The 24,692-nt window shown below is 46.1% G+C and overlaps 1 protein-coding gene across 1 annotated transcript in view; it reads left to right on the forward strand.

The window, feature by feature from the left end:
- The window catches only part of LOC140384794 (cadherin-13-like), a 169,119-nt gene that overhangs the window by 131,814 nt on the left and 12,613 nt on the right, over window positions 1–24,692 (forward strand). The window contains exon 8 of the mRNA XM_072466784.1: window positions 4,372–4,587. Within this exon, the coding sequence (XP_072322885.1) occupies window positions 4,372–4,587 (216 nt within the window). The remainder of the gene's footprint in view (window positions 1–4,371; window positions 4,588–24,692) is intronic.

Consider the following 24,692-nt stretch of genomic DNA (forward strand, 5'->3'; position numbering starts at 1 on the left):
TTTCGAGGCCCAGGAAACATGATAGATAAAAGGAGACGAGATGGCTGGATCCTCTATTACACTGTCTGTGGACCTGGAAGAGAAGGAATGTTTCTTTTCTGACCAGCCAACCTGCCTTGCAAATCTATGTTGCCCCCGACCAAAAGGCGATCTTTTCACTATCTCCAAAAAAAATCAAACAATATGAGCATCCTTCCAATCCAAAGAAATGGTACCTGTCCCTAACAAGCTGTTTAAAATGTAGGCAAAGAGTTTATTTTAAGGACCCTTGATATTATGTTGCAGGTGCCGGGGTTTAGATATTTCAGTAAGCTCAGGGAAGGTGGTAAAAGAGGGGGAGGGGTGGCATTGTTAGTCAAGGACAGTATTACGATGGCAGAAATGACGTTTGATGAGGACTCGTCTACTGAGGTAGTATGGGCTGAGGTTAGAAACAGGAAAGGAGAGGTCACCCTGTTAGGGGTTTTCTATAGGCCTCCGAAAAGTTCCAGAGATGTAGAGGAAAGGTTAGGGGGATTAGCCATGATAAATTGCCCTTAGTGTCCAAAATTGCCCTTAGTGTTGGGTGGGGTTGCTGGGTTGTGGGGATAGGGTGGAGGTGTTGACCTTGGGTAGGGTGCTCTTTCCACGAGCCGGTGCAGACTCGATGGGCCGAATGGCCTCCTTCTGCACTGTAAAAAAAAAAAAAAAAATTCTATGATTGCAAAGATGCTTCTGGATTGGAGCGAAAGCAACAGGGTAGTTGTTATGGGGGACTTTAACTTTCCAAATATTGACTGGAAACGCTATAGTTCGAGTACTTTAGGTGGGTCCATTTTTGTCCAATGTGCGCAGGAGGGTTTCCTGACACAGTATGTAGATAGGCCAACGAGGCGAGGCCATTTTGGATTTGGTACTGGGGATTGAACCAGGACAGGTGTTAGATTTGGAGGTAGGTGAGCACTTTGGTGATAGTGACCACAATTCGATTACGTTTACTTTAGTGATGGAAAGGGATAGGTATATACCGCAGGGCAAGAGTTATATCGGGGGGAAAGGCAATTATGATGCGATGAGGCAAGACTTAGGATGCATCGGATGGAGAGGAAAACTGCAGGGGATGGGCACAATGGAAATGTGGAGCTTGTTCAAGGAACAGCTACTGCGTGTCCTTGATAAGTATGTACCTGTCAGGCAGGGAGGAAGTGGTCGAGCAAGGGAACCATGGTTTACTAAAGCAGTCGAAACACTTGTCAAGAGGAAGAAGGAGGCTTATGTAAAGATGAGACATGAAGGTTCAGTTAGGGTGCTCGAGAGTTACAAGTTAGCTAGGAAGGACCTAAAGAGAGAGCTAAGAAGAGCCAGGAGGGGCCATGAGAAGTCTTTGGCAGGTAGGATCAAGGATAACCCTAAAGCTTTCTATAGATATGTCAGGAATAAAAGAATGACTAGGGTAAGAGTAGGGCCTGTCACGAATCATGGGATTCAGGGTGAGTTAGCAGTTTGGATCAGAAATTGGCTAGCTGGAAGAAGACGAAGGGTGGTGGTTGATGGGAAATGTTCAGACTGGAGTCCAGTTACTAGTGGTGTACCAGAAGGATCTGTTTTGGGGCCACTGCTGTTTATCATTTTTATAAATGACCTGGAGGAGGGCGTAGAAGGATGGGTGAGTAAATTTGCAGATGACACTGGATGTTACAAGTTACAGAGGGACATAGATAAGCTGCAGCGCTGGACTGAGAGACGGCAAATGGAGTTTAATGCAGAAAAGTGTGAGGTGATTCATTTTGGAAGGAATAACAGGAAGACAGAGTACTGGGCTAATGGTAAGATTCTTGGCAGTGTGGATGAGCAGAGAGATCTCGGTGTCCATGTACATAGATCCCTGAAAGTTGCCACCCAGGTTGAGAGGGTTGTTAAGAAGGCGTACGGTGTGTTAGCTTTTATTGGTAGAGGGATTGAGTTTCGGAGCCATGAGGTCATGTTGCAGCTGTACAAAACTCTGGTGCGGCCGCATTTGGAGTATTGCGTGCAATTCTGGTCGCCGCATTTTAGGAAGGATGTGGAAGCATTGGACAGGGTGCAGAGGAGATTTACCAGAATGTTGCCTGGTATGGAGGGAAGATCTTATGAGGGAAGGCTGAGGGACTTGAGGCTGTTTTCGTTGAGAGAAGGTTAAGAGGTGACTTAATTGAGACATACAAGATGATCAGAGGATTGAATAGGGTGGACAGTGAGAGCCTTCTTCCTCGGATGGTGATGTCTAGCACGAGGGGACATAGCTTTAAATTGAGGGGAGATAGATATAGGACAGATGTCAGAGGTAGGTTCTTTACTCCGAGAGTAGTAAGTGTGTGGAATGCCCTGCCTGCAACAGTAGTGGACTCGCCATCTCTAAGGGCATTCAAATGGTCATTGGATAGACATATGGACGATAAGGGAATAGTGTAGATGGGCTTTAGAGTGGTTTCACAGGTCGGTGCAACATCGAGGGCCGAAGGGCCTGTACTGCACTGTAATGTTCTATGTTCTATTAGCAGCCTCATCTATTTTGAGAATTCTTATTCTACCTTAAATGATACCTTTGTCTATTTTACTGTTTTCTTTTTTGTTGTCAATGGTATAATCTATGATTGATAGTTTAGCATCATCTTCAAAAGTAAAGACTCATCTGAAGTTGTCATGTAATATCTCAAACCTTGAGAATCTTTCACTTTTAACACCCAGTATCAAGCTTTGAGGAGTTCCAGGATAAGTATATTGCCCAAATTCTCTTCTCGCCCAATGTTCTCAGTGATACCGGTTGACATGGCCTCTGCCTCAGCTGGCCCCTTGATGCTGAGAGCCATCGCTTCCATATGGATCATCTTGTCCCCAAATGTTTCTGTACTGCCCCTTCTACTGTGTGTTAATTTATCCTGCAGGAGAGAGGGACAAGTTTCAGTGATTGTGTAGTGATGTGTTTGGGTGATATTTCTCCCAAAGCCGAATAGCCGGAGATGTTTGGAAGCAGAAAGAAGTGGGCATAAGGGTTGCAGGATTGCTCAGTGCACTGAAGTTTCTGGGTGATGAGTGTACGTCGGGAGTGTCAGGGAGTGCTGCTGGGTAAATGTGTGGGTGCGGTGGAGTTACCGTGTATTAGGTATAAGTCAGGAGAGCCAGGGAGTGCTGCTGGTTAAGTGTGTGGTACAGTGAAGTTTCTGGGTTTTGGATATAAGCCGGGAGTGCCAGGGAGTGCTGCTGGGTAATTGTGTGGGTACAGTGAAGTTTCTGGCTGTAAGTCGGGGGTGCCAGGGAATGCTGCTGGTGAAGTGTGTGGGTACAGTGAAGTTTCTGGGTTTTGGGTATAAGCCGGGAGTGTCAGGGAGTGCTGTTGGGTAAGTGTGTGGGTACGATGGAGTTTCCGGGTATTAGGTGTAAGTCAGGAGTGCCAGGGAGTGCCGCTGGGTAAGTGTGTGGGTGCAGTGAAGTTTCTGGCCATTGGGTTAGTAAAGGTAAGGTAACATCAAGTCGCCATAGTCCCAGATGACCATAGGCTGTTCTCCCGTTCGAGGGGGAGAGCTGACTGGTGGTGGTTTAACCTGAAGATCACCACACCTCAGGCAAGGGGTAAGGTTCATGAATAACTTCAGCCAGCATAGGAATTGAACCCACACTGTTGGCCTTATTCTACATCACAAACCAGCTGGCGAACCCACAGTGTCTGGGAGTGCTGCTAGTTAAGTGTGCGGGTTCAGTGAAGTTTCTGGCTGTTGGGTGTAAATCGGGAGTGCCAGGGAATGCTGCTGGTTGAGTGATGGAGTGACAATAGGGCTAAATGGGGCTGGTTTAGCACAGGGCTAAATAGCTGGCTTTTAAAGCAGACCAAGGCAGGCCAGCAGCGCGGGTTCAATTCCCGTACCAGCCTCCCCGAACAGGCGCCGGAATGTGGCGACTAGGGGCTTTTCACAGTAACTTCATTTGAAGCCTACTTGTGACAATAAGCGATTTACATTTCATTTCATTTCATTTTCATTTCATTTTTTCATTTCATTCAAAATGCACAATTGCCTCTGTCACCTGTTAAGGATCGCCAGCTGTGGGCAACAGGGTGGCGCAGTGGTTAGCACTGCTGTCTCACGGCGCTGAGGACGCTGGTTCAATCCAAGCTCTGGGTCACTGTCCGTGTGGAGTTTGCACATTCTCCACGTGTCTGCGTGGGTCTCACCCCCACAACCCAAAGATGTGCAGGGTAGTAGATTGGCCATGTTAAATTGCCTCTTAATTGGAAAAAAACATCTCCCAGCTATAAAGTGCTCCATGCACTGACATTAATAGGTCTCACCTTGATGGTCAAAGGAAATTACAGTTATATATTGGGAACAAAGTTCACTTTTTCTTTTGTTCTTTTAGGCACCCATGCTCAACTCAGACTCCTGCATACGCTGAAAAGAGCAAACTACATTTTGCCAATTGTGGTGACAGATGGAGGAAAGCCCCCACTGACCAACAGTACAGATGTTCTAGTGCAAATCTGCTCCTGCAAGAAGAACAAAATGGACTGCAGTACAGCCAACTCTCTCCACATCAGCATCACGCTCCTCCTGGCCTCTATCATCACATTGTTCTGTGAGTTTTCCTCTAGTTTTGTTTTCATGGTGATTTCTATTAAATTAAACCATTTCATTTTGATTGCATTTACTGAGGTTGCAGCTTGGATTTGTTATCAGTCAGTGCTATACTTTAATCATTTATAATGTAATGGCAGGCTAAAAATTTTGGAGGCGTTCCCTGCAGCTCAATTACCAAGTTGAAACCTGAGTTCAATAGAATTTTGTTCAAGGCGGGAGGTTGGAGTTAGGATACAGTCCAGCCGCCAATACACTGAATGGTTAAACAGGCTCAAAGAAGCTGATTTGTCTCCTCCTGTTTATTATCATAGAATCCCCACAGTGCAGAAGGAGCCATTCGACCCATCAAGTTTGCACTGACCCTTCGAAAGGGCATTCTACCCATGTCCACTTCCCCACCCACCTCAACCAACCCCTGTAACCCCATAACCTAACCTGTAGATCCCTAGACACTAAGGGGCATGGTTAATCCACCTAACGCGTACATCTTTGGACTGTGGGCTGGAACCGGAACAGCCGGAGGTAACCCACGCAGACACGGAACGAATGTGCAAAAGCTGCACTGATAGTCACTGAAGGCAGGAATTGAACCCGGGTCCCCGGCGCTGTGAGGCAGCAGTGCTAACCACAGTGCCACTGTGCTGTCCCTTGTTCCTCATTTTAGTATGTGTGGGTGGCACTGTAGCACAGTGGTTAGCACTGTTGCTTCACAGCTCCAGGGTCCCAGGTTCAATTCCCAGCTTGGATCACTGTCTCTGCAGAGTCTGAACGTTCTACCCGTGTCTGTGTGGGTTTCCTCCGGGTGCTCCGGTTTCCTCCCACAGTCCATCGATGTGCAGGTTAGGTGGATTGTCCATGCTAAAATGCCCTTGGTATCCAAAAAAGGTTAGGTGAGGCTACAGGGATAGGGTGGAGGTGTGGGCTTAAGTAGTGTGCTCTTTCCAAGGGCAGGTGCAGACTCAATGGGCCAAATGGCCTCCTTCTGCACTGTAAATTCTATGATTCTATGATGTGGAATTGAATGAATCAGGCATATGTAAGTTTAAAGCATACAACAAGGCGTATATATCTATGAATTTTTAATTTGCGCATCAAATCTCCACAAAGACAGAGCATATTAGATTTCAAATTACTGCTGGCGATATAGAATTTACCTTTTTGGTCCTCTCTCTGGTGGAGGCGGCAACATATTTATTTTACACAAGTGAAAGCCTCTGTTTAAAAATTGACCAGTGAAATATAAGATGGACAAAATTAAATGTTCATCTGCTTATATTCCAATCGGCGGCCCTCGGTTCAGGCTGTATTATATGCCCACTATGCCTACATGTCTAATTCCATTGGAAATCAGAGAGAACTATGCTTGCTTAAATTTTTAAGGAATAACCTTTCCTCTTATCTTGATCTTTATGGGAGTCTTTCTCTAGTTTTCTGTTTTTGAGTTTCAAAGAAAAAACATCGTCAATACACAGAGGCTTTGTTGAATTCAACATTCTATCGAGTCCAAATTTGCAGGGTTTCATGATTTGCTTAATATGCAATGTTCAGATGTTCAGTTGCAAAATGAGATATATTTTCTGCTTGGAAGCAATTATAGTTAATAAGAAACAACATTTTATATCCGTTAATATTGCGAAAATCCGTGCCTGCATCTCCCTTGAGAGTTCTGCAATGGGAGGTCGCTGACACAATAATGTATTTGTATGCTGGTTAGTCTGCAATACTGTATTGAGCTTGTAATATTGCTGACAACCACATGATACCAATGACTCTCAAATCCCCACAAGGAAACATGATAGACATTTCCAAAATAAAATAATTTGTGGTCAACATCAGGCATTGCGTGTCCGCCCACCTCAGTTCCTGTCCACATTTGACCACCAACATCTTCCCCCCACCAGGAGTCACACCATCCTGGAGTTACACAGTTATGCTCCATTCAGGAGTATGACGATTCTGAAGGAGGCATCCTTCGACACAAGCAAGGTGAGATTGTTTCCTTCAGGATATTGGCATCACTTTCCCCAAGAGCAAGATTGCGACTAAACTCCAGAGTTATACTGCAATGGCAACATCCCTGCCGGATAAGGTCACTCTTTTCGCTTGAGATTATTGGATCTTTATCTTGGACATTGTTACAATTTTAGTAGATTGAGCTTCCAACAATTTGCTTTCACATGGCCTGTCTTATGGCAATGATCACATGTTGATTTTTTAACATCGCATTTGTTCTCTCTGCCATCGCTTACATTGGTTGCAACAGCTTCTGCCCTCTTCCTGAAGCTGAAATCTTTTCTGTTCCTCCACTTTCATGGTGAGTTTACAAATGAAGATTTACTGCGAATGTCATAACCATTTGTCTGAACTGCCGATTCCCAAATTTTAGAAACCCTGCTGTCTTCCAGGTGTGCCATGATGGCAGTAGGGATTCTGCTTCAAATTTTATTCCATTATTATTAACTTCCTCACATTCTCAAACTTCTACTCTGACTTTGTTGATCGAATGGTGTCTCTTTCGCCCTGGCAAATTCTACAAATGTTTTATTCTATCTTTTTCTCCAAAGACTGAAATTTTAATTGAAACATTTTGGGGAGAAGCTCATAAACATAGTTTTAACTATCTCATAATCAGAGGATTGTACTTTCATAGTAACATCGAAAATAGGAGCGGGAGTTGGCCATTCAGCCCTTCGAGCCTGCTGCACCATTCAATATGATCATGGCCGATCCTCCACCTCTGCCATACTCCTGCCCTGTTCCTATACCCCTGGACACCGTTTGTGTCTAGGAATCTATTTATTTCTTAAATCTATTTATTTCTTAAATATATTCCATGATTTTGTCTCCACAGCCTTCTGTAGTAGAGAATTCCACAGGTTCACCACCCTCTGAGTGAAGAAATTTCTCCTCATCTCGATTGTAAATGGCCTAACCCATATCCTGAGACTGTGAACCTTTGTTCTAGACCCCCCAACCAGAGGAAAGAACATCACTGCATCCATTTGGTCCGGCCCTGTCAGAATTTGATGTGTTTCAATTAGATCCTCTCTCATTCTTCTAAATTCCAGAGAATACAGGTCCATTCGGCCTAATCTTTCCTCATCCGACAATCCTGTCATCCCAGGAATTAGTCTGGCGAACCTTTGCTGCACCCCCTCTACAGCAAGCAATAATAATCTTTATTATTGTCACAAGTAGGCTCCCTTAACGCTGCAATGAAGTTGCTCTGAAAATGCCCTCGTCGCCACGCTCCGGCGCCTGTTCGGGTACACAGAATGTCCAATTCACCTAACAGCACATCTTTTGGGACTTGTGGGAGAAAACCGGAGCACCCAGAAGAAACCCACGCAGACATGGGGAGAATGTGCAGACTCTGCACAGACAGTGTCCCATGCAGGAACCGAACCCAGGATTCTGGCGCTGTGAAGCAACAGTGCTAACCATTGTGCTGCCGTGTTGCCCTGCCTTATATCTTTTCTTTGATAAGGAGATCAAAATTGCATACAATACCCAGGGTATGGTATCACCAAATCTTTTTACAGCTGCAGTAAGACATCCTTGCTTCTGCACTCAAGTCGTTTTGCATTGAAGGCCAACGTATCATTTGTCTTTGTGACTGCTTGCTGAACCTAGATGCTTGCTTTCAGTGACTGGTGTACAAGGATATCCAAGTCCCTTTGGACATCAACATTTCCCAATCTATCACCATTTAAATAATACCCTTCATCTCAATCTGTAGTGGATAACCTAACATTTTTTCACATTATATTGCCTCTGCCATATATTTGTCAAATCAACTTATTCTTGTAAACGTCTGAACACCCACCTTACCACTCACATCCCTACCAAGTTTTGTGTCAGCAGCAAACTTGGAAATACTACATTTGGTTCCCTCATCCAAATCGTTGATGTATATTGTGAATAGCTGGGGTCCAAGTACCGACACCTCGGGGGCCACACTAGTCACCGCCAGCCACTTTGAAAAAGACCCATTTATTCCTACTCTCTGTTTTCTGTCTGCCAACCAATTCTCAATTCATGTCAACATATTACACCCATGTCCATGTGTTTTGCTTTTGCCCGCTAACCTCTGGGACTTCATCAAAAGCTTTCGGAAAATCCATATACACCACATTCACTGTTTCTCCCTTAGCTACTCTGCTAGTTATGTCGTAAAAAAACTCCAGTAGGTTTGTCAAACATGATTTCCCTTTCACAAATCAACGTTGATTTTGTCTAAACCCATTGCTATTTTTTAAGTGTCCTGTTATCACATCCTTTGCAATAGATTCTAACATTTTCCCTATGACTTGATGTTCGGCTAACCGGTCTGTAATTTCCTGTTTTCACCCTCCCTCCTATTTTAAATAGTTACATTTGCCACCCTCCAGTCCAGTCTGCTGGGACTGTTATATAATCTACAGAACGACTATTTCCATGGACACCTCCTTTATATAGATTATCAGGTCCTGATAATTTCAGTCCCATTAGTTTCTCCAGCATTATGTTTCTAGTAGTACTCATAGCCTTCAATTCCTCCTACTCAGTAGACCCTTGGTTCCCTAGCATTTCTGGGAAGTTATTTGTGAGTATATCCATGAAGACAGAACTAATGTACTTGTGTAATTGCTCTGCTCTTTACTTGTTCTCTGTCATAAATTCTCCTGTTTTGGATTGTTCAGGACCTACACTTGTCTTCACTATTTCTTTTTTCATTTCACATACTGATAGAAGTTTTTACAATCTGCTTTTATGCTCCTTACAAATTTAGAGTGATAGAGCTGTACAGCACAGAAAAGGCCATTCGACCCAGCGAGTCTGCACCAACAATAACGACCCCTAATCTCGCGCTATTCCCACTTCCAGCACTTGAACATGATGGTGGTTCAAGTGCTCAGCCAAGTGCTTTTTAAAGGTGATGAGATTTCCAGACTCCACTCCCTTCCCCGGCAGTGCATTCCAGATTCTCACCACCCTCTGAGTGAATTTCGTTTTTCTCAAACCCACTCTAAATTTGTGCCCTCTGGGGCTGGTTTAGCACAGTGGGCTAAATAGCTGGCTTGTAATGCAGAACAAGGCCAGCAGCGCGGGTTCAATTCCCGTACCGGCCTCCCCGAACAGGCGCCGGAATGTGGCGACTAGGGGCGTTTCACAGTAACTTCATTGAAGCCTACTTGTGACAATAAACGATTATTATTATTGTGATTGACCCCACAACAAAGGGGAACAGCTGCCTCCTATTTACCTTGTTCAAACCCCTCATAATCCTTTACAACTCAATCATACCCTCCCCCCTCAGCCTTCCCTGCTCTAAAGACAACAATCCAAGCCTATCCAGTCTTTCCTTATAGATCAGATGCTCCATCTCAGGCAACATGCTGGTGAATCTCCTCTGTACCCCCTCCAGTACAATCACCTCCTTCCTATAGTGAGGTGACCAGAACTGCCCACAGTACTCCAGCTGTGGCCTAACCAACACTCTGTTAAGCTCCAACATAACATCCTTGCTGTTATATTCTATGCCATGGGAACCACCCCAGGATGACAAGTTGGCTCATGGGGGCAAGGGCTAACCGCTGGTCATGACTGATAACACCAGTGTGGAGGCCTGAGACTGAGGCAAAGACCCCATATAAAGAGGCCCATGTTGCCAGATGTGCTGTCATCGAGCAGTGCATCAGACTGCTGAAAAGGTGGCTCGATGCCTTGACCACTCTGATGTTGTCCTGCAGTACACCCCCAGAGGGTCTCCCGCTTTGTGGTGGTCTGCTGTGCCCTCAAACATCTGGCACAGCGAGGGGGTGACATGCTGGAGTAGGAGGAGGAGAAGGAGCAGGAGGAGGCGGAGGACATGCGGCCTCATCTGAGGAAGAAGAGGTGGTCCAGGAGAGGCTGGAGGATGAGCCTGAGGAGAAGCCGGAGGATGGAGGACAGGTGGCGGCAAGGGTCTGACATGCCAGAAGGACCAGGGAGGCTCTCACCGTCTTCCGATTCACGAAGGATGAGGCTGTGTCCGTCAACTCAATGGCCCCCACAAATCTCTTCCTCTCCCATTCTCCTCCCTCCCTATTTTCCTCCCTGCCCCCAATCACCAGTCACCCCATTCCCTATCCCAATCCCACCCATTTTCCACCCTCCCTCCCAATCCTCCTACCCTCCCCCTATTCCCCTCCCTCCCCCCATTCTCTTCCCCCATTTTATTCCCTCCCATTACCGCCCCCCATCACACTACACCCTCCCCGATCGCACTGTTCCCCCCCTCCAATGCTCTGTGTAACATCATTCCAGAGTGATGGGCCTGTGTCGGCACTGTCAGCGGATCACTACACAAGGCAGCAGAATGATGATCACTCCCTGTGAGGAAAGCTCAGCTGCTCCTCAGTTTCTGCCAAAGTCTGACTGCTGTCTTTCTGCTGACAGCGCGCTCACACCCATCTTCTGAACAGGGTCTGCATCAGGGGCTTTTGATCTTGGACCACGGAGTCCGGGGTTGGGTGGTGGGGGAGCAGAGGGCAACAGGGGGTGGGGGTGCAGGCAGGCCTGCTGTGAAGATTAACCTGACAGAGGATTCACATGTATCAGACATGTTTTAATAGTGAATATTTACTGTCACAGATTTCCATTCGCCCTAGCTACAGATAGTGACCTCATCAGTGCCCACTCAGTGCTCCTCACTCTACTTGATTTTCCATGGTCTACTGCTGTATCGAGGTTGTTCCCAGCCTGCTGCCTTCTGTGTCCTGCAGCCTTAGATGCCCTGGGCGGATGTCCTCTGGAGGGGCCTGGAGGTGGGGGGGGGGGGGGGGGGGGGTGGGCAGTCAACTCATCGGTACCACTGGAGTTGCCATGCCACCCTGTTCTTTCCGCTGCTCTTGAGATGCATTAGTGTCAGGAGGAGGGGATATTGGAAGAACTGGAGACCACCGTAGTCTCCTTGGTGGCAGGACAGGTTGGCCTCCAGTGCTTCCTCCTTCCTGACGGTGCCCGAGGGATCTGAGGATCCCCATGGGATAGAGGGGCAGCTCGAGTGAGCTCCAGAGGCCTCAGGGTGATCTGGCACTGCCAGTCCTGGAGGCTTCCCATTGTCTGTGCTGTGGTGTTGACGCCCTCACCGATGCTCCTCTGACTGGGCCATGTTCTACTGTGTACGGACATGTCCCTCAGGGACTGGAACATGATGTCAAGACCCTCAGCCATGGTCGTCACAAACCGAGCCATGCTCCAGGTTTTCCACTGCGTTTGCCACCCTAGCAGTGTTGGCCTCGGTGCCACGTATTGTCAGCACCTTCTCCTGCACCTGCAGGCTTTGGGACTCCTCCAATCTGCCTTGAAGTGCCTGAAATATCGCTAACCCCCTCCTGAATCCGACATCTGAGTCCTATCAGCTGTACAGCTCGGGAGAACCTGGTCGAGAAATTCGGCGTCTGGCTGGGACCCAGCTATGTCCTGGGATCCAGCAGACCTCTGACTCCAGTTTCTCTTGGATGTTCCTGCCTCCATCTGATGTGCATCAGCAATTGGGTGGTGCTCACCAGATTATGCGCCAGAAGCCTGTCTACTTATGTCGCTCACCGAGGTGTGTGTCTCTGCTCTGGTGGAGGGTGTGGGTGATAGCTGTTATACCTTGCATGTGGATTCCTCAGACCTCTCCTCCAAGGTGGTCTCTTGGGAGGCAAGGGGGAGGGGGGAGAAACAATTCCAGATGGCCAGGCCTCATCTGTTGAATCGCACCCGATAATTTGCACCTAAGTAGCAGATATAACTAAGATAGCTCTCATAAATCACCTCAGCAGTTCACTGGGTGGTGACCACACAGTCACAAAAACTATCAAAACCTACCTTCCTGATAAAGCATTTCAGCTCCTTTCCTGCTAAGTCTCATCGACTGCTACTGCTCAGGTTGGATTGTTCTGTGTCCTTACTTATCTTTCAAACAGGGGTAATTTGCTCAGAGGGTTTGGTTTCCACATCTCATTTGGGGGGGTTTTCGAAAGGGGGAAAGTCAATTTCCTTTCTATCTTTACATGTTCCCCTTTTCAGTTCAGTTTCTATTTCATTTTGGGTAAAAAACACAAATTAGTTTTACAGATACCCTCCTCCGAGGCTATTCTTTCCCTTCAGGATAATGATAGGAATTATATGAACAGGAATACAATGAATTATTGGTCTCTGTCGAGAAATTGAAATAGGTTTTGAAAACAGGGATCAATTTGAATCAAAACACACACTACCAAGGAACTGTTGGCATTAAAAGACATGAAAGGTTTAACCAAAGGGACATTAAAGTGCAGATAAAAACAAAAGTGAAAAAGGCAAGGTTGGGTGAAACTGATAGGAAGTGTATCAGTAATTCCACAAGTGACTTTTTTTTTGCTATCTGTTAATACTTTTCAAATGCAAATCACCACCCTCACCCTCTGTCACACTGTCTCTCTCTCTAGCATTTATTGGATTGATAACACATTAGAAATTTTGCCCAGAAGAAAACGGTGACATTTGTAACTATCTGTACTACACAATGGAGGAAATGCATGTGTCATATTAATGAGTTGCAAATAGCATTAAGTGAGTTATCATGGTGATGCAGTTGAAAAGTCCATAATGGATACATTAATTCATGATAACTGGCCTGACACTGTTTGAAACACAATAATATTGTATCTCTAGCGGACCAAGGTAAACGTTAAATAGAACAAAGGGACTTTTATAGTCTTGATGTTTTTGCTCTTTTCCACAGATAGTTTTAAGGAAGTGCCTTGGGATGCTATGGAAGCTTGAATTGGTTGCTAGGAATGGTCCCTGTGTGGGAATGTGCAGGCCTCAGGCTTCACTTACAAAGCCCAGTGAGCTGCAGTCACCTACAAGCCACCCCCAGGTAGCCCGCCAGTGGGGGAAATTTCAATTTCAGGCGATTGCTTCACCACAGCAAGCCTCAGCAAACCAGCTGGGTGGGGTCAGTGTCACGATCAGTAGACAGTGGAGGAGACGGTGATTGGAAAAGGAGGGCACCAATCAGTTAGGGAAGGAGATGGATCAAATTGGGGGTCGCCTATGGAGCGGGATTTTATGGTGGGGTAAGCACTGCATGCCCCCTGGGAATGAAGTTGGTTCCACAGCAACTGACTTTTAAAAAGGCCGGCCCACACCAGTGCATAGCTAACCAAGCTGAGGGGTGGACTTCCATCCTTCAGTGAGAGCAAGTTCCACCCTTAAGAGGTACCAGTCAATTTGATTGGCCAGTAGGGCCAGGTGCCCCAGCAGTGTCAGTACCGATGTTGCTGGGACTGCAAACAGACCCATAGAGATCAGGGATGGACACTGGACCCAGGTAGGTTCCATGTTTTTTGGGCTGGAGGTGGGATTAGACACCCAAGAGAGTGGGGTATGAATGTTTTTTTGGAGGCCAAGCAGATAGGCACAAGGTGCAGTGTGGGAGCTGGCAGGTAACATTTTGGAGGTGGATGCCCCTGATGTGCACGGGATTCCCCCATAATTACATGCCACCCCCTTCCTTCCCACCTTTTGACCATAATTGTTTTCTAAAGAAGCCTGTCTACCCTTGCCCGCCTACCATAGCTGAGCATGTTATGACAATCTTAAATGGGCAATAATGGACAATTTAACCTCTTCATTAAGGCAAAGGGAGGGCGGGCTAGTGGATGCCGAACTCACCATGCCAGTATGATGAGGAACGGATAAGGAGTGCTGGGGCTAGCCACCTGACATATTTTGGGTGCCCCCTCACTGAAAAGTGGGCACTGCATGGGATCTTTGGAACTGCACGGGTATTAGGAGAAGCACTTGCACCTCCCTTATCCACAATCAGTTATATCCTTTGTTATTAGTGTTGGCCTCTAGCTGGACATATAGGTTTGAATCCTCCATTCACATTGTTTGTGTCAAACCTTTGAAGAAGTTACAGTGGAAATCAAGAAAACCTGATAGAAATACTTGTTCTTTGTGTCTGCAATAATGTATTTCAATGCCAGTGTGTCAGTAATACTGTAGGCTGCGTCATTGAATCTATGCAAAGCTGATTTTTGATCGACAAGGGAGTCAAGGGCCGGGGGGGGCAGAGAGGAAAGTGGTGTTGAGGTCACAATCAGAACAGGCATGATCTTTTCCAAATGATGGAGCAGAGAAGTTTAGGGAGGGAATTAATTCAATTACCTTCATTTAAAAAATGAAAGCTGATGCGGTGCAATGTTTGAAGCTAAATGCTAAATTTCAACTTTAAGCTGTTTTAAAGATTAAAATTACCTATCATTTTCTCAAAAAAATAAAGAAGTATGACCCGAGGGTATAACAAGAAAATCTATGTAGTGTGCACAAACTAATTTTCAAGTAATCGTTTAATTTTTAGTTTTAAAGTTGTGCAGTGAATTTCATCAATAGGCATTGGATGACAGATAAAATCTTAATATGAATCTTAACCTGAATGTAAAATAAAGCAGTAATATTGAACTGATATAAGGAGGTACTATATGAGTATTGAAATGTATCACATATAAACATTACATCAATAAATGGAGGTAAAATCTGTCATGTTTGCTGAACATTTTCCAGAATTGACAAAATTAAGCATGAAAAGGACCTTTCATGTGTTGATGATGTGCTGATATCTGCTTAGGCAGCAGACACTACAAATATCCACAATCTTTTGGACAAGATTGGATATGGAAAAAGTAATCTGATGATCATGATCCTGAATACAAAGGACAAAGCAGCCTGCTAGATTTTCACCCCTCCCACAAACATTCACTCTCTCCATCTCTCCACCACTGACTCAAAGTAGCCGTGTGTACCATTTCCAAGATGCACTGCAGGAACCCAGCAAAGCTCCTTATGCAGCACCTTTCAAACCCAAGACCACCATCATATCTAGAAGAACAAGGGCAGCAGATACATGGAAACACAAACACCCGGAAGTTCCCCTCCAAGTCACTCACCATCCTGACTTGGAAAATATATCGCCATTCCTTTACTGTCGCGGGGTCAAAATCCTGGAAGTCCCTTCCGAACAGCGCTGTGGGTGTACCTACACCACATGGACTTCAGTGGTTCAAGAAGGCAGCTCACCACCACCTTTTCAAGGGCAAGTAGGGATGGGCAATGAAGTGGGGCTCGTTGAAATAATTAATAGCTTTGAAGGAGGAAAATGTAGTGATGAACATTAACAGCTTTAAATGAAGTCATTTGAGCCCTTTCTCAGCATGTTGGTGTGGAAAAGTAACATTTACAAACTTACTGACCTTCACAGGACGGGTAAGCAAAATTGTGATAAGCACAGACTTCAGTCTTCAATTAGTTAAATTACAGTTCCAGCAGTATACTTCTGCTAATTAGAATTTATAGTGAAAAGGTGATAACCAAAAGATATAAATGTGTTACACAGCCTTGGTACAAGTCAGACATTTTGTAGGAGCAGCACTATGTGTTCGCAAATGTTTTTCTGAATAATGATTCAGTTATTGCAACTTGCAGACCTGAGTGGTTTCAATTTGACCACAATGAGCAATAAGTGCTGGCCGAGACAGTGACACCCACATCCCGAAAAATTAAAATTAATTAAAAAAATTAATTGTTGGGAAGTGGTCGTTGTAACATTTCAAATTGAAAAAGGGGGAAAGAGATAAACCAGCTGATAGTAGACGAGCCATCCCTGCATCAGTGGGTAACTTGTAGACAGTAAAATAAAGAAGAACTTTTATACTGATCTAAATTAAATAGATTCATTGAGGATGTCATAATATACACACAAGTATATGATAGTGCAGAGACAGACACTGACTGACACACTGAAAGACCAATCAACACACAGAAGACAGCAGCCAATCACCAGACAGGACATAGCCACTATATAGCCATCCGCCTGCCAGCTTCTCGACTACAATGGCAATGCCATTGCTGCCAGCGGCTCATGCCAGCTTGTGGTGTCGCACCGTTCCTTAAAGGCCACCCGACCCTTTGAGATTGTAGGTGCCACTAAATCTTCCCTGCTCGGTGCTCAGGCGTGCAAGATCCTAAACCTCGTCCAAAGGGTTCACTCCATGTCACCCGCTGAGGCTTCAGCATCACCGGACGCCGACTTTCAAACACAACTGAAGAACATCAACACTCGATACCACAGCATTTTCGAGGGCATGGGCACACTCCCATACACGTACAAAATTCTTTTAAAACCAAATGCCATGCCTGTGGTTCATGCACCTCGCCAAGTATCGGCACCCCTCAAGGACCGCATCAAGCAGCAGCTGCAGGACCTCCAGGACCAGGGCGTCCTATCTAAAGTAACAGAACCAACCGACTGGGTCAGTTCCATGGTGTGTGTTAAGAAACCATCCGGAGAACTACGCATCTGCATCAACCCCAAAGATCTCAACCGTAACATCATGAGGGAACACTACCCTATCCCAAAGCACGAAGAACTCACCTGCGAAATGGCACACGCCAAATATTTCACAAAGCTGGACGCATCCAAGGCGTTCTGGCAGATACAACTTGACGCATCCAGTCAGAAGCTCTGCACCTTTAACACCCCATTTGGCCGGTTTTGTTATAACCGGATGCCGTTTGGCATCATCTCAGCCTCAGAGGTGTTCCACCGAATAATGGAGCAGATGATGGAGGGCATCGAAGGCGTGCGGGTATATGTAGACGACATCATCGTCTAGTCTACCACCCCGCAGGAACACATTGATCACCCCCATTGCGTCTTCTGGAGAATCCATGAGACTGGCCTCTGCCTCAACAGGGCCAAATGCTCCTTTGGTCAAACAGAACTAAAATTCCTTGGCGACCACATATCACAGTTTGGTGTGCAGCCGGATGCAGACAAGGTGTCGGCAATCAATGCCATGAAGACACCGGACGGGCAAGAAGGCGGTCCTCCACTTCCTGGGCATGGTCAACTTCCTGGGGAAGTTCATTCCCAACCTTGCATCCCACACCACGGCTCTCCGCAATCTGGTGAAGAATCCAATCGCTCCCCGCCTACGAGCAAGAGTGGCATGAACTCAGGGTGAAACTCACCTAGGCCTCGGTATTGACATTCTTCGACCCTGCAAAGGAGACAAAGATCTCCACTGATGCTAGCCAGTCCGGCATTGGAGCAGTGCTCCTCCAACGCGACGACGCCTCCTCATGGGCTCCAGTCGCATAAGCATTGCGTGCAATGACGCCCACCGAGCAACGCTATGCGCAAATCGAAAAAGAGTGCCTGGGCCTCCTCACGGGAATTGTCAAATTCCACGACTACGTCTATTGACTCCCCAAATTTACGGTCGAAACGGACCACAGGCCACTGGTCAACATTATACAGAAGGACCTTAACGATATGACGCCGCGCCTGAAACACATCTTCCTTAAACTCAGGCGGTATGACTTCGAACTGGTCTACACCCCAGGTAAGGAGCTCATCGTCGCCGATGCACTCTCCTGTTCTGTCACTACGCCCTGCGAGCCGTCGGGCTTCGTGTGCCAAATTGATGCTCATGTTGAGTCCTGCGCATCTAACTTGTCCGCCACAAACGAACGACTCATCCAGATTCGTTGTGAAACAGCCAATGATCCTTTGCTCCAACGCGTCATGCGCCATCATACAGACGGATGGCTCAAGGGCCAATGCCCGCAATTCTACAACATCAAAGATGACCTGGCAGTGGTGGATGGAATTCTGCTAAAGTTGGACAGGATCGTCATCCCGCACAGTATGCGGGAGCTCGTCCTTGAGCAACTCCATGAGGGTCACCTGGGTGTGGAGAAGTGCCGACGGCGGGCCCGTGAGGCAGTGTACTGGCCTGGCATCAACCATGACATCGCCAACGGCGTTCTCAACTGCCCGACATGCCAACGGTTCCAGCCAGCTCAGCCAAAAGAGACCTTGCAGCCACATGAACTGATGTCGTCCCCCTGGACCAAGGTTGGCATTGATCTTTTCCATGCACTAGGCCGTGACTATGTCCTCGTAGTGAATTACTTCTCTAACTACCCAGAGGTAGTTAGGCTGCATGACCTCACGTCGACAGCGGTCATCCGTGCGAGCAAGGAGACTTTTGCTTGCCATGGCATCCCACTCACGGACATGTCCGATAATGGCCCGTGTTTTGCAAGTCAGGAGTGGTCCAACTTTGCCCAGCGGTATAATTTCACGCACGTCACCTCAAGTCCCCACTATCCCCAGTCGAATGGCAAAGCTGAGAAGGGGGTACACGTTGTCAAACGACTCCTGTGCAAAGCGGCCGATGCGGGATCTGACTTTTACCTCGCACTACTTGCCTACAGGTCAACTCCATTGTCCGCTGGCCTGTCATCAGCTCAATTGTTGATGAACCACACATTACGAACGACGGTGCCTGCAATACACACCCCAGACTTGGACAACTTTCCGGTCCTGCGTCGATTGCAACTGTCTCAGGCCCAACACAAGTCGTGCCACAGATCCCCCTGCTCTCGTTCCTGATGACCAGGTTCGTGTACAACTTCCTGAAGGTGACTGGTCTGCCGCCGCGGTGGGAATCAAGCAAGTGGCCCCCAGGTCATTCCTGGTTCGTATGCAGGATGGCTCTGTTCTTCCCCGAAATAGGCGGGCCCTGCGGCTCCTTCCACTCTCGCCGCCAGATTGTGATGCCCTGCCTCGCCCTCAGGACAGGCCCGTCCAAGAGCTCGCAGATATGCCTCTTCTGTTGCCACCCTCTGCGACTGACACAGTCCCGCCTGTTCCAGAGCAGGCGGCCCCTGACCCACCATTGCGGCGGTCAACCAGAATTCGTGCCCACCACAGAGACTGAATTTATGAACTGCCTGAATTTATGAACTCTCTAAACTCATGGACTGATTGTTTTGTTACCCTGGTTATTTGTTCGCTAGTTTGCACATACTGTTATTCATGTCCTGTGTTTTGTTACATACAGTCTATCTGCATTAGACACCTTCCCGTGTAAAAATGTTAGAATGTTTGTATATAGTCCTGTAAATCTGCTCACCTATTCTCCATATAGCCAGGAACATTCACATACGACACTATTTATTGCCGCGTACACATTTTTTTTTCAAAAAGGGGAGATGTCACAATATACACACAAGTATATGATGGTGCAGAGACAGACACTGACTGACACACTGAAAGACCAATCAACACGCAGAACACAGCAGCCAATCACCAATCAGGACACGGCCACTATATAGCCAGAGGGCACTAGTTTTTCCGCTCATTTGGCATGCAGCCTCTGAGACAGCCAGAGCCCGTGATCAGTAACACGAACATCTACCATGTGCTAGCAGTATAGTCTGGTCAGGTTAGCCTCAGGTCTCCAGTCAACGTAACATATGTCAACCCACAGTGAAAGTATTCATAGCTAAATAAAATAGAGTTGTACTTCTACAAGTGTTGGTAGCCTGTCTCTCTCACTGCTCTGGTAAATGCAGTCCTCGCAGACCCAGCATACCCAACATATTAGAGGACAGTCAGAATAAATTTGTAAAAGAGAAGTGACATCTAGCAAATGTATTTGAGCTCTTTGGCGATATAATGGTGTCATCAATAAATAATATGAAGCTGATGCTTTCTAAAAGGACCTTTAAAGGGCATTTATTCATACAGGATGATAGGAACAGTACAGGGCATTCATCCCCTTGAGTCGGTTCTGTCATTCAGTTAGTTAGTTGTATGCGGTATAGGAGATATGTTGGTAAAATTAAGACTCGTGTTACGAAAGTGAAAATGGAGCCATGGATATCAATTGCCTTGAAACGGTTGTTGGATCTGAGTCTGGTCAACACACAGCCCAGCCAACATCTTTAAAAACAATCAGGGTGGACATGTAACTTACTGACCTCAGGCATAAATATAAAGTTTCTTAAAAAGTCTGTCATGTGTTCTGGGGGGATTTCAGAGCCAATGGTCCACATTCCATGAATTAATTTTTTAAAGTTAGTATATTACACACTCACTACAGCCACTGCTCTCTGTGGACAAGAATTCCACAGAATAATGAGCTGATGAGAGGAAAACCATCTCCGTCTTAAATGGGAGACACCTCATTTTCAATCTGTGACATTTGGTTCTACACTCTCCCCCAGAAGGGGAAACATTCAGCATCCACTCTGTCAAGTCTCTTCTGAATCGTATATTTTTCAAGAAGATCAGCCCTCATTCTTCTAAGCTCCAATCGGTATAGGCCCCAGCCTGCTCAACCCTTCCTGATATGGTAACTCCCTTCATCTTCTTGGCTCCTGGTCAAGCAATGTTTTGACTTTGAAATTCTCATTCTTGTTTTCAAATCCCTCCATGGCCTTGCCCCTTCCTATATCTGTAGTTTTCTCCATCCCAACAACGCTCGAATTCTGTCTTCATGTGCATTCCCAATTATAATTGCTCCTTCATTCGTGGTTGAATCTTCAGTTGCCAGAGTCCCAAGATCTGGAATATCATCTCTATACCTATCTGCCTTTCTTTCTTGCATTCCTTCTTTAAGACACTCCTCTGACTCGGCTTTGGTCACAGGGCCTAATATCTCCTTACATTGAATGGCCCATTTGTTATATATCACTCCCATGTAGGGCCTTGTGTCGCAGGCAGAATATATGTTCTCTCTTACTGCTCGTAATCAGTATCTTTTGTATGGGAACAGGTGTCTTTTCCTACCCTTGGATTGTGTCTGCCAATTAAAGGATACAGCAGCAAGTTCTCATGAGTTTAAGATAAAGGGATTAATTCATTATCTCACATTTACCCTGAAAGAACACATCACACACTCTATCTGTCTCTCTGTCTCTGCCTCTGTCTCTCTCGGTCTGTGTCTGTCTGTCTGTCTCTCTCTCTCGTAAACACACACATGAACACAAACACACAAAGATTGGATACAGGTCAAGATAGTGCAGTTTTACAGATGTGTTGAATATAAGAAATTGCCATACTTTATAGTTTGTATCTTTGCAGTAACATTATTAAAACCTAGGTTAAAATGCTTACAGACAATATGTTTGCTAGAGCTGTGATTCAAAGCCATTATACCTGTTTTCAGATGGAGAGCTAATGGAATTTTCTAACAGATTGAGCTGGCTAAATAAATCAAGGCACATCTTGCAACAAGAGACAAAAGAATGATGTGCGCTTTGAGTGTAGCTGGTGTAGCTAATGGGAGGAGCGAGGACTGTCTGGCCAAATGGGGCCAGAGGCTGGTTTAGCACACAGGGCTAAATAGCTGGCTTTTAAAGCAGACCAAGGCAGGCCAGCAGCACGGTTCAATTCCCGTTCCAGCCTCCCCGAACATGCGGCAGAATGTGGCGACTAGGGGCTTTTCATAGTAACTTCATTGAAGCCTACTTGTGGCAATAGGCGATTTTTATTTCAGTTCATTTCAAATGGAGTTTCTTCCAGGGCTCTAAGCTGAGAAGGTTTTAAGTTTGTTCCGAAAGAAAGGTTTCCCACTCAAAAGGCTGTACCCCAAGAAAAGCAAGTAAAATCTGGTTGTTAACTTTGGACATTAGAATTTGAAATATATGGATTGCTTAATTGGAATGTAGAGGCATGTTTCAGGAAGCAAGTTTAGTTGTTATAACTGTTAATTGTAAAGCTATTTCCTTTTGCTGATGTGCTTAATTCTTTGTTTGAATTAGTTTTTGAAAAAAATATAAAAGCTGTCTGCTGGTCAGTGTTAACACTCCTGTGATGCAGTAACATTTCCCCTCAGTTTTACCAAATTCAAATAGTTGGGTTCTCATCCGGGACCTTAGCCAAAATTGGGGTTCTGGTCCAGTCCCATTACACAGATAACAGTCAATTCAGTCTCTGATTTATGATTTCTGGGCCTGCATGTATCAGATCTGTGGTTTCCTGACTGGATTCAACAATTTAATGTTGAAGTGAGAGTTGTGTAAAGTGAGATACTCACAGCAGGTTGTGAGGTTCTTTGTAACGCTCGTGTATGGGGAGATATTGGCGTGGTGGTAATGTCGCTAGATAGTAGTCCAGAGTCATAGGCTATGTCCTTGGGGCATGTGTTCAAATCTCATCATGGCAGCTGGTGGGACTTAAATTCAATGAATAAATATGCAATATAAAGCTCGTCTTGATAATGGTGACTAGGACAATGATCATCGATTGTTGTAAAATCCCATCGGGTGCACTCATCCCTTTTAGGGAAGGATATCTGCCATCCTTAGCTGGTCTGGCCTACATGCGACTCCAGGCTAACTACAGTCTAGTTGGCTCTTACCTACCCCCACAACTGGCTGCGCAAAGTACTCAGCTGTCTCTGAATTCAGTTCAGAGACAATTCCGGATGGGCAACAAATGCTGGCCTTGCCAGTGATACACACATCCCAAGAACGAGAAAGATTTTTTAAATAATCAAATATCTTGCAGGCTGGTTCTCAAGGAAATTTTGAGACTGGAACAGATTGAATACTTTGACTGCCGGATGACTTGCAGCCAGTTTCAGGTTGGTTGATGAATGAGGGTTCTGATGAATCTGCTGGATCATGGAGTAATAAAGGAAAGCCCCACAACCAATTAACTCTTCTGAGGCCCACTCAGTCTGGTTTGGATGACGGAGGCTACTGTGATACAATGGGAAGTTGATAGTGGCCAGTGGGATTCAATCTTCCTTTTTGTTCAGTATGGAATATGGAGACAGGTAGTCTGGGAATGCCATAGTCTTTAGGCATTAGCCCATCCTTAAATTCCACAGATGACTGTGAGGTAGCTTCACCTATGTCCATATTTGAGTAGGTATTCACAGGATACATGACACTCTCTTGAGTCTAAATACCAAAGGTCACATGACCTGTGTCATGATATTCAAACACACACATCATGATAGACACACCAACAGACAAATCAGAACACACAACACCACAACCAATGACAGAAAGATATAAAAGCACAGACACGACCCCCGGTGGTCAGTATTAGCTGCAGAGGAGAACCAGGACACATCTGTTGCCAAACACACTTAGGGAGACAGCACGTGCAGAGTATCCAGAACGAACTGTATTATAAGAGTTATAATAAAATAGAGTTGTACCACATACAACTGTGTTGGCTCATCTGTGCACCAGAGCACCCAACACCACATGGTACAGGAGTGGATCGATACCTGCCGGCATACCTCCGTGTACACAGACAACCAGCAGTGCCCAGGCATGATGTACGAGCTCCCGGTTCCGCAGCCGCTCCAGTGCCACGGCGACCTCCGCGAAAACTGGCGGCGATTCCGGCAAATGTTCGAATTGTTCCTGGTGGCAGCTGAACTCCAAGACCTGGATGATAGGGAAAAAATTGAATTTCTCCTCACCATCGCCGGTGCAAGGGCAAGAGAAATATTCAGAAGGTTCAGGTTCTTCAGGAGGCAGCAAAGGTACGATTACCAGGCAGTCCTGGGCAAATTCTCCAAGTACTGTGAAGAAAACGCAATCCAATCGGCACATAAAGGTAAGAAAAGCTGCAGTACTCACCTCGTGGCCGGGATCCCGGAGCCCGAATTCCCAGAGGCCGAAATCCCGGGCCTGAGAGAAGGCTGGGTCGAGGTCGACGGCCATCTTGCTAAAGGTATCACGCTAGCACAGTTGCGCGAGCAGTGCGCAGAACCGGAAGTTTCGTTTGCGCATGCGCGAGATGCTGCGCATGCGCAGTCCAGAAAACGGCCATCGGTAAAGGAACAGCGATCTGAGCATGCGCAGTCGCTTCCTACGTGCTACATACCGAGCGTCAGGATGTCAGAGGCCCCAGACTGCACCAATTTAAAAGGGAAACGTCCCAAATCCAATTTAAAAGGGAAACGTCCCAAATCAAAAAAACAAAAATCTGTTAAAGCTGTAAAACAACCTTCCCTCACCTGGAATGACAGCACAGTGCCGCAAATTGACCCAGGAGATGAATTTGACCTCCGAAGAACCCTCCGACAAGCAGTTACCTACGCACAAGCCGATGATTCCGACCTTGAATACTTCGATGACGATCTTTACAGTGTTTCCGGACCTCGCGAGCCCAATGATAGCTCCGTGGTCCTATATGACTATGACTCGGACGAACCTTTCGTGTTGCACATTGGCGGCCCCCACATTGAATCCGACGCAGATGCGGATTCATTTTTCGGATTT

Source organism: Scyliorhinus torazame, chromosome 10, assembly GCF_047496885.1.
Source record: "Scyliorhinus torazame isolate Kashiwa2021f chromosome 10, sScyTor2.1, whole genome shotgun sequence".
Lineage (NCBI taxonomy): Eukaryota > Metazoa > Chordata > Chondrichthyes > Carcharhiniformes > Scyliorhinidae > Scyliorhinus > Scyliorhinus torazame.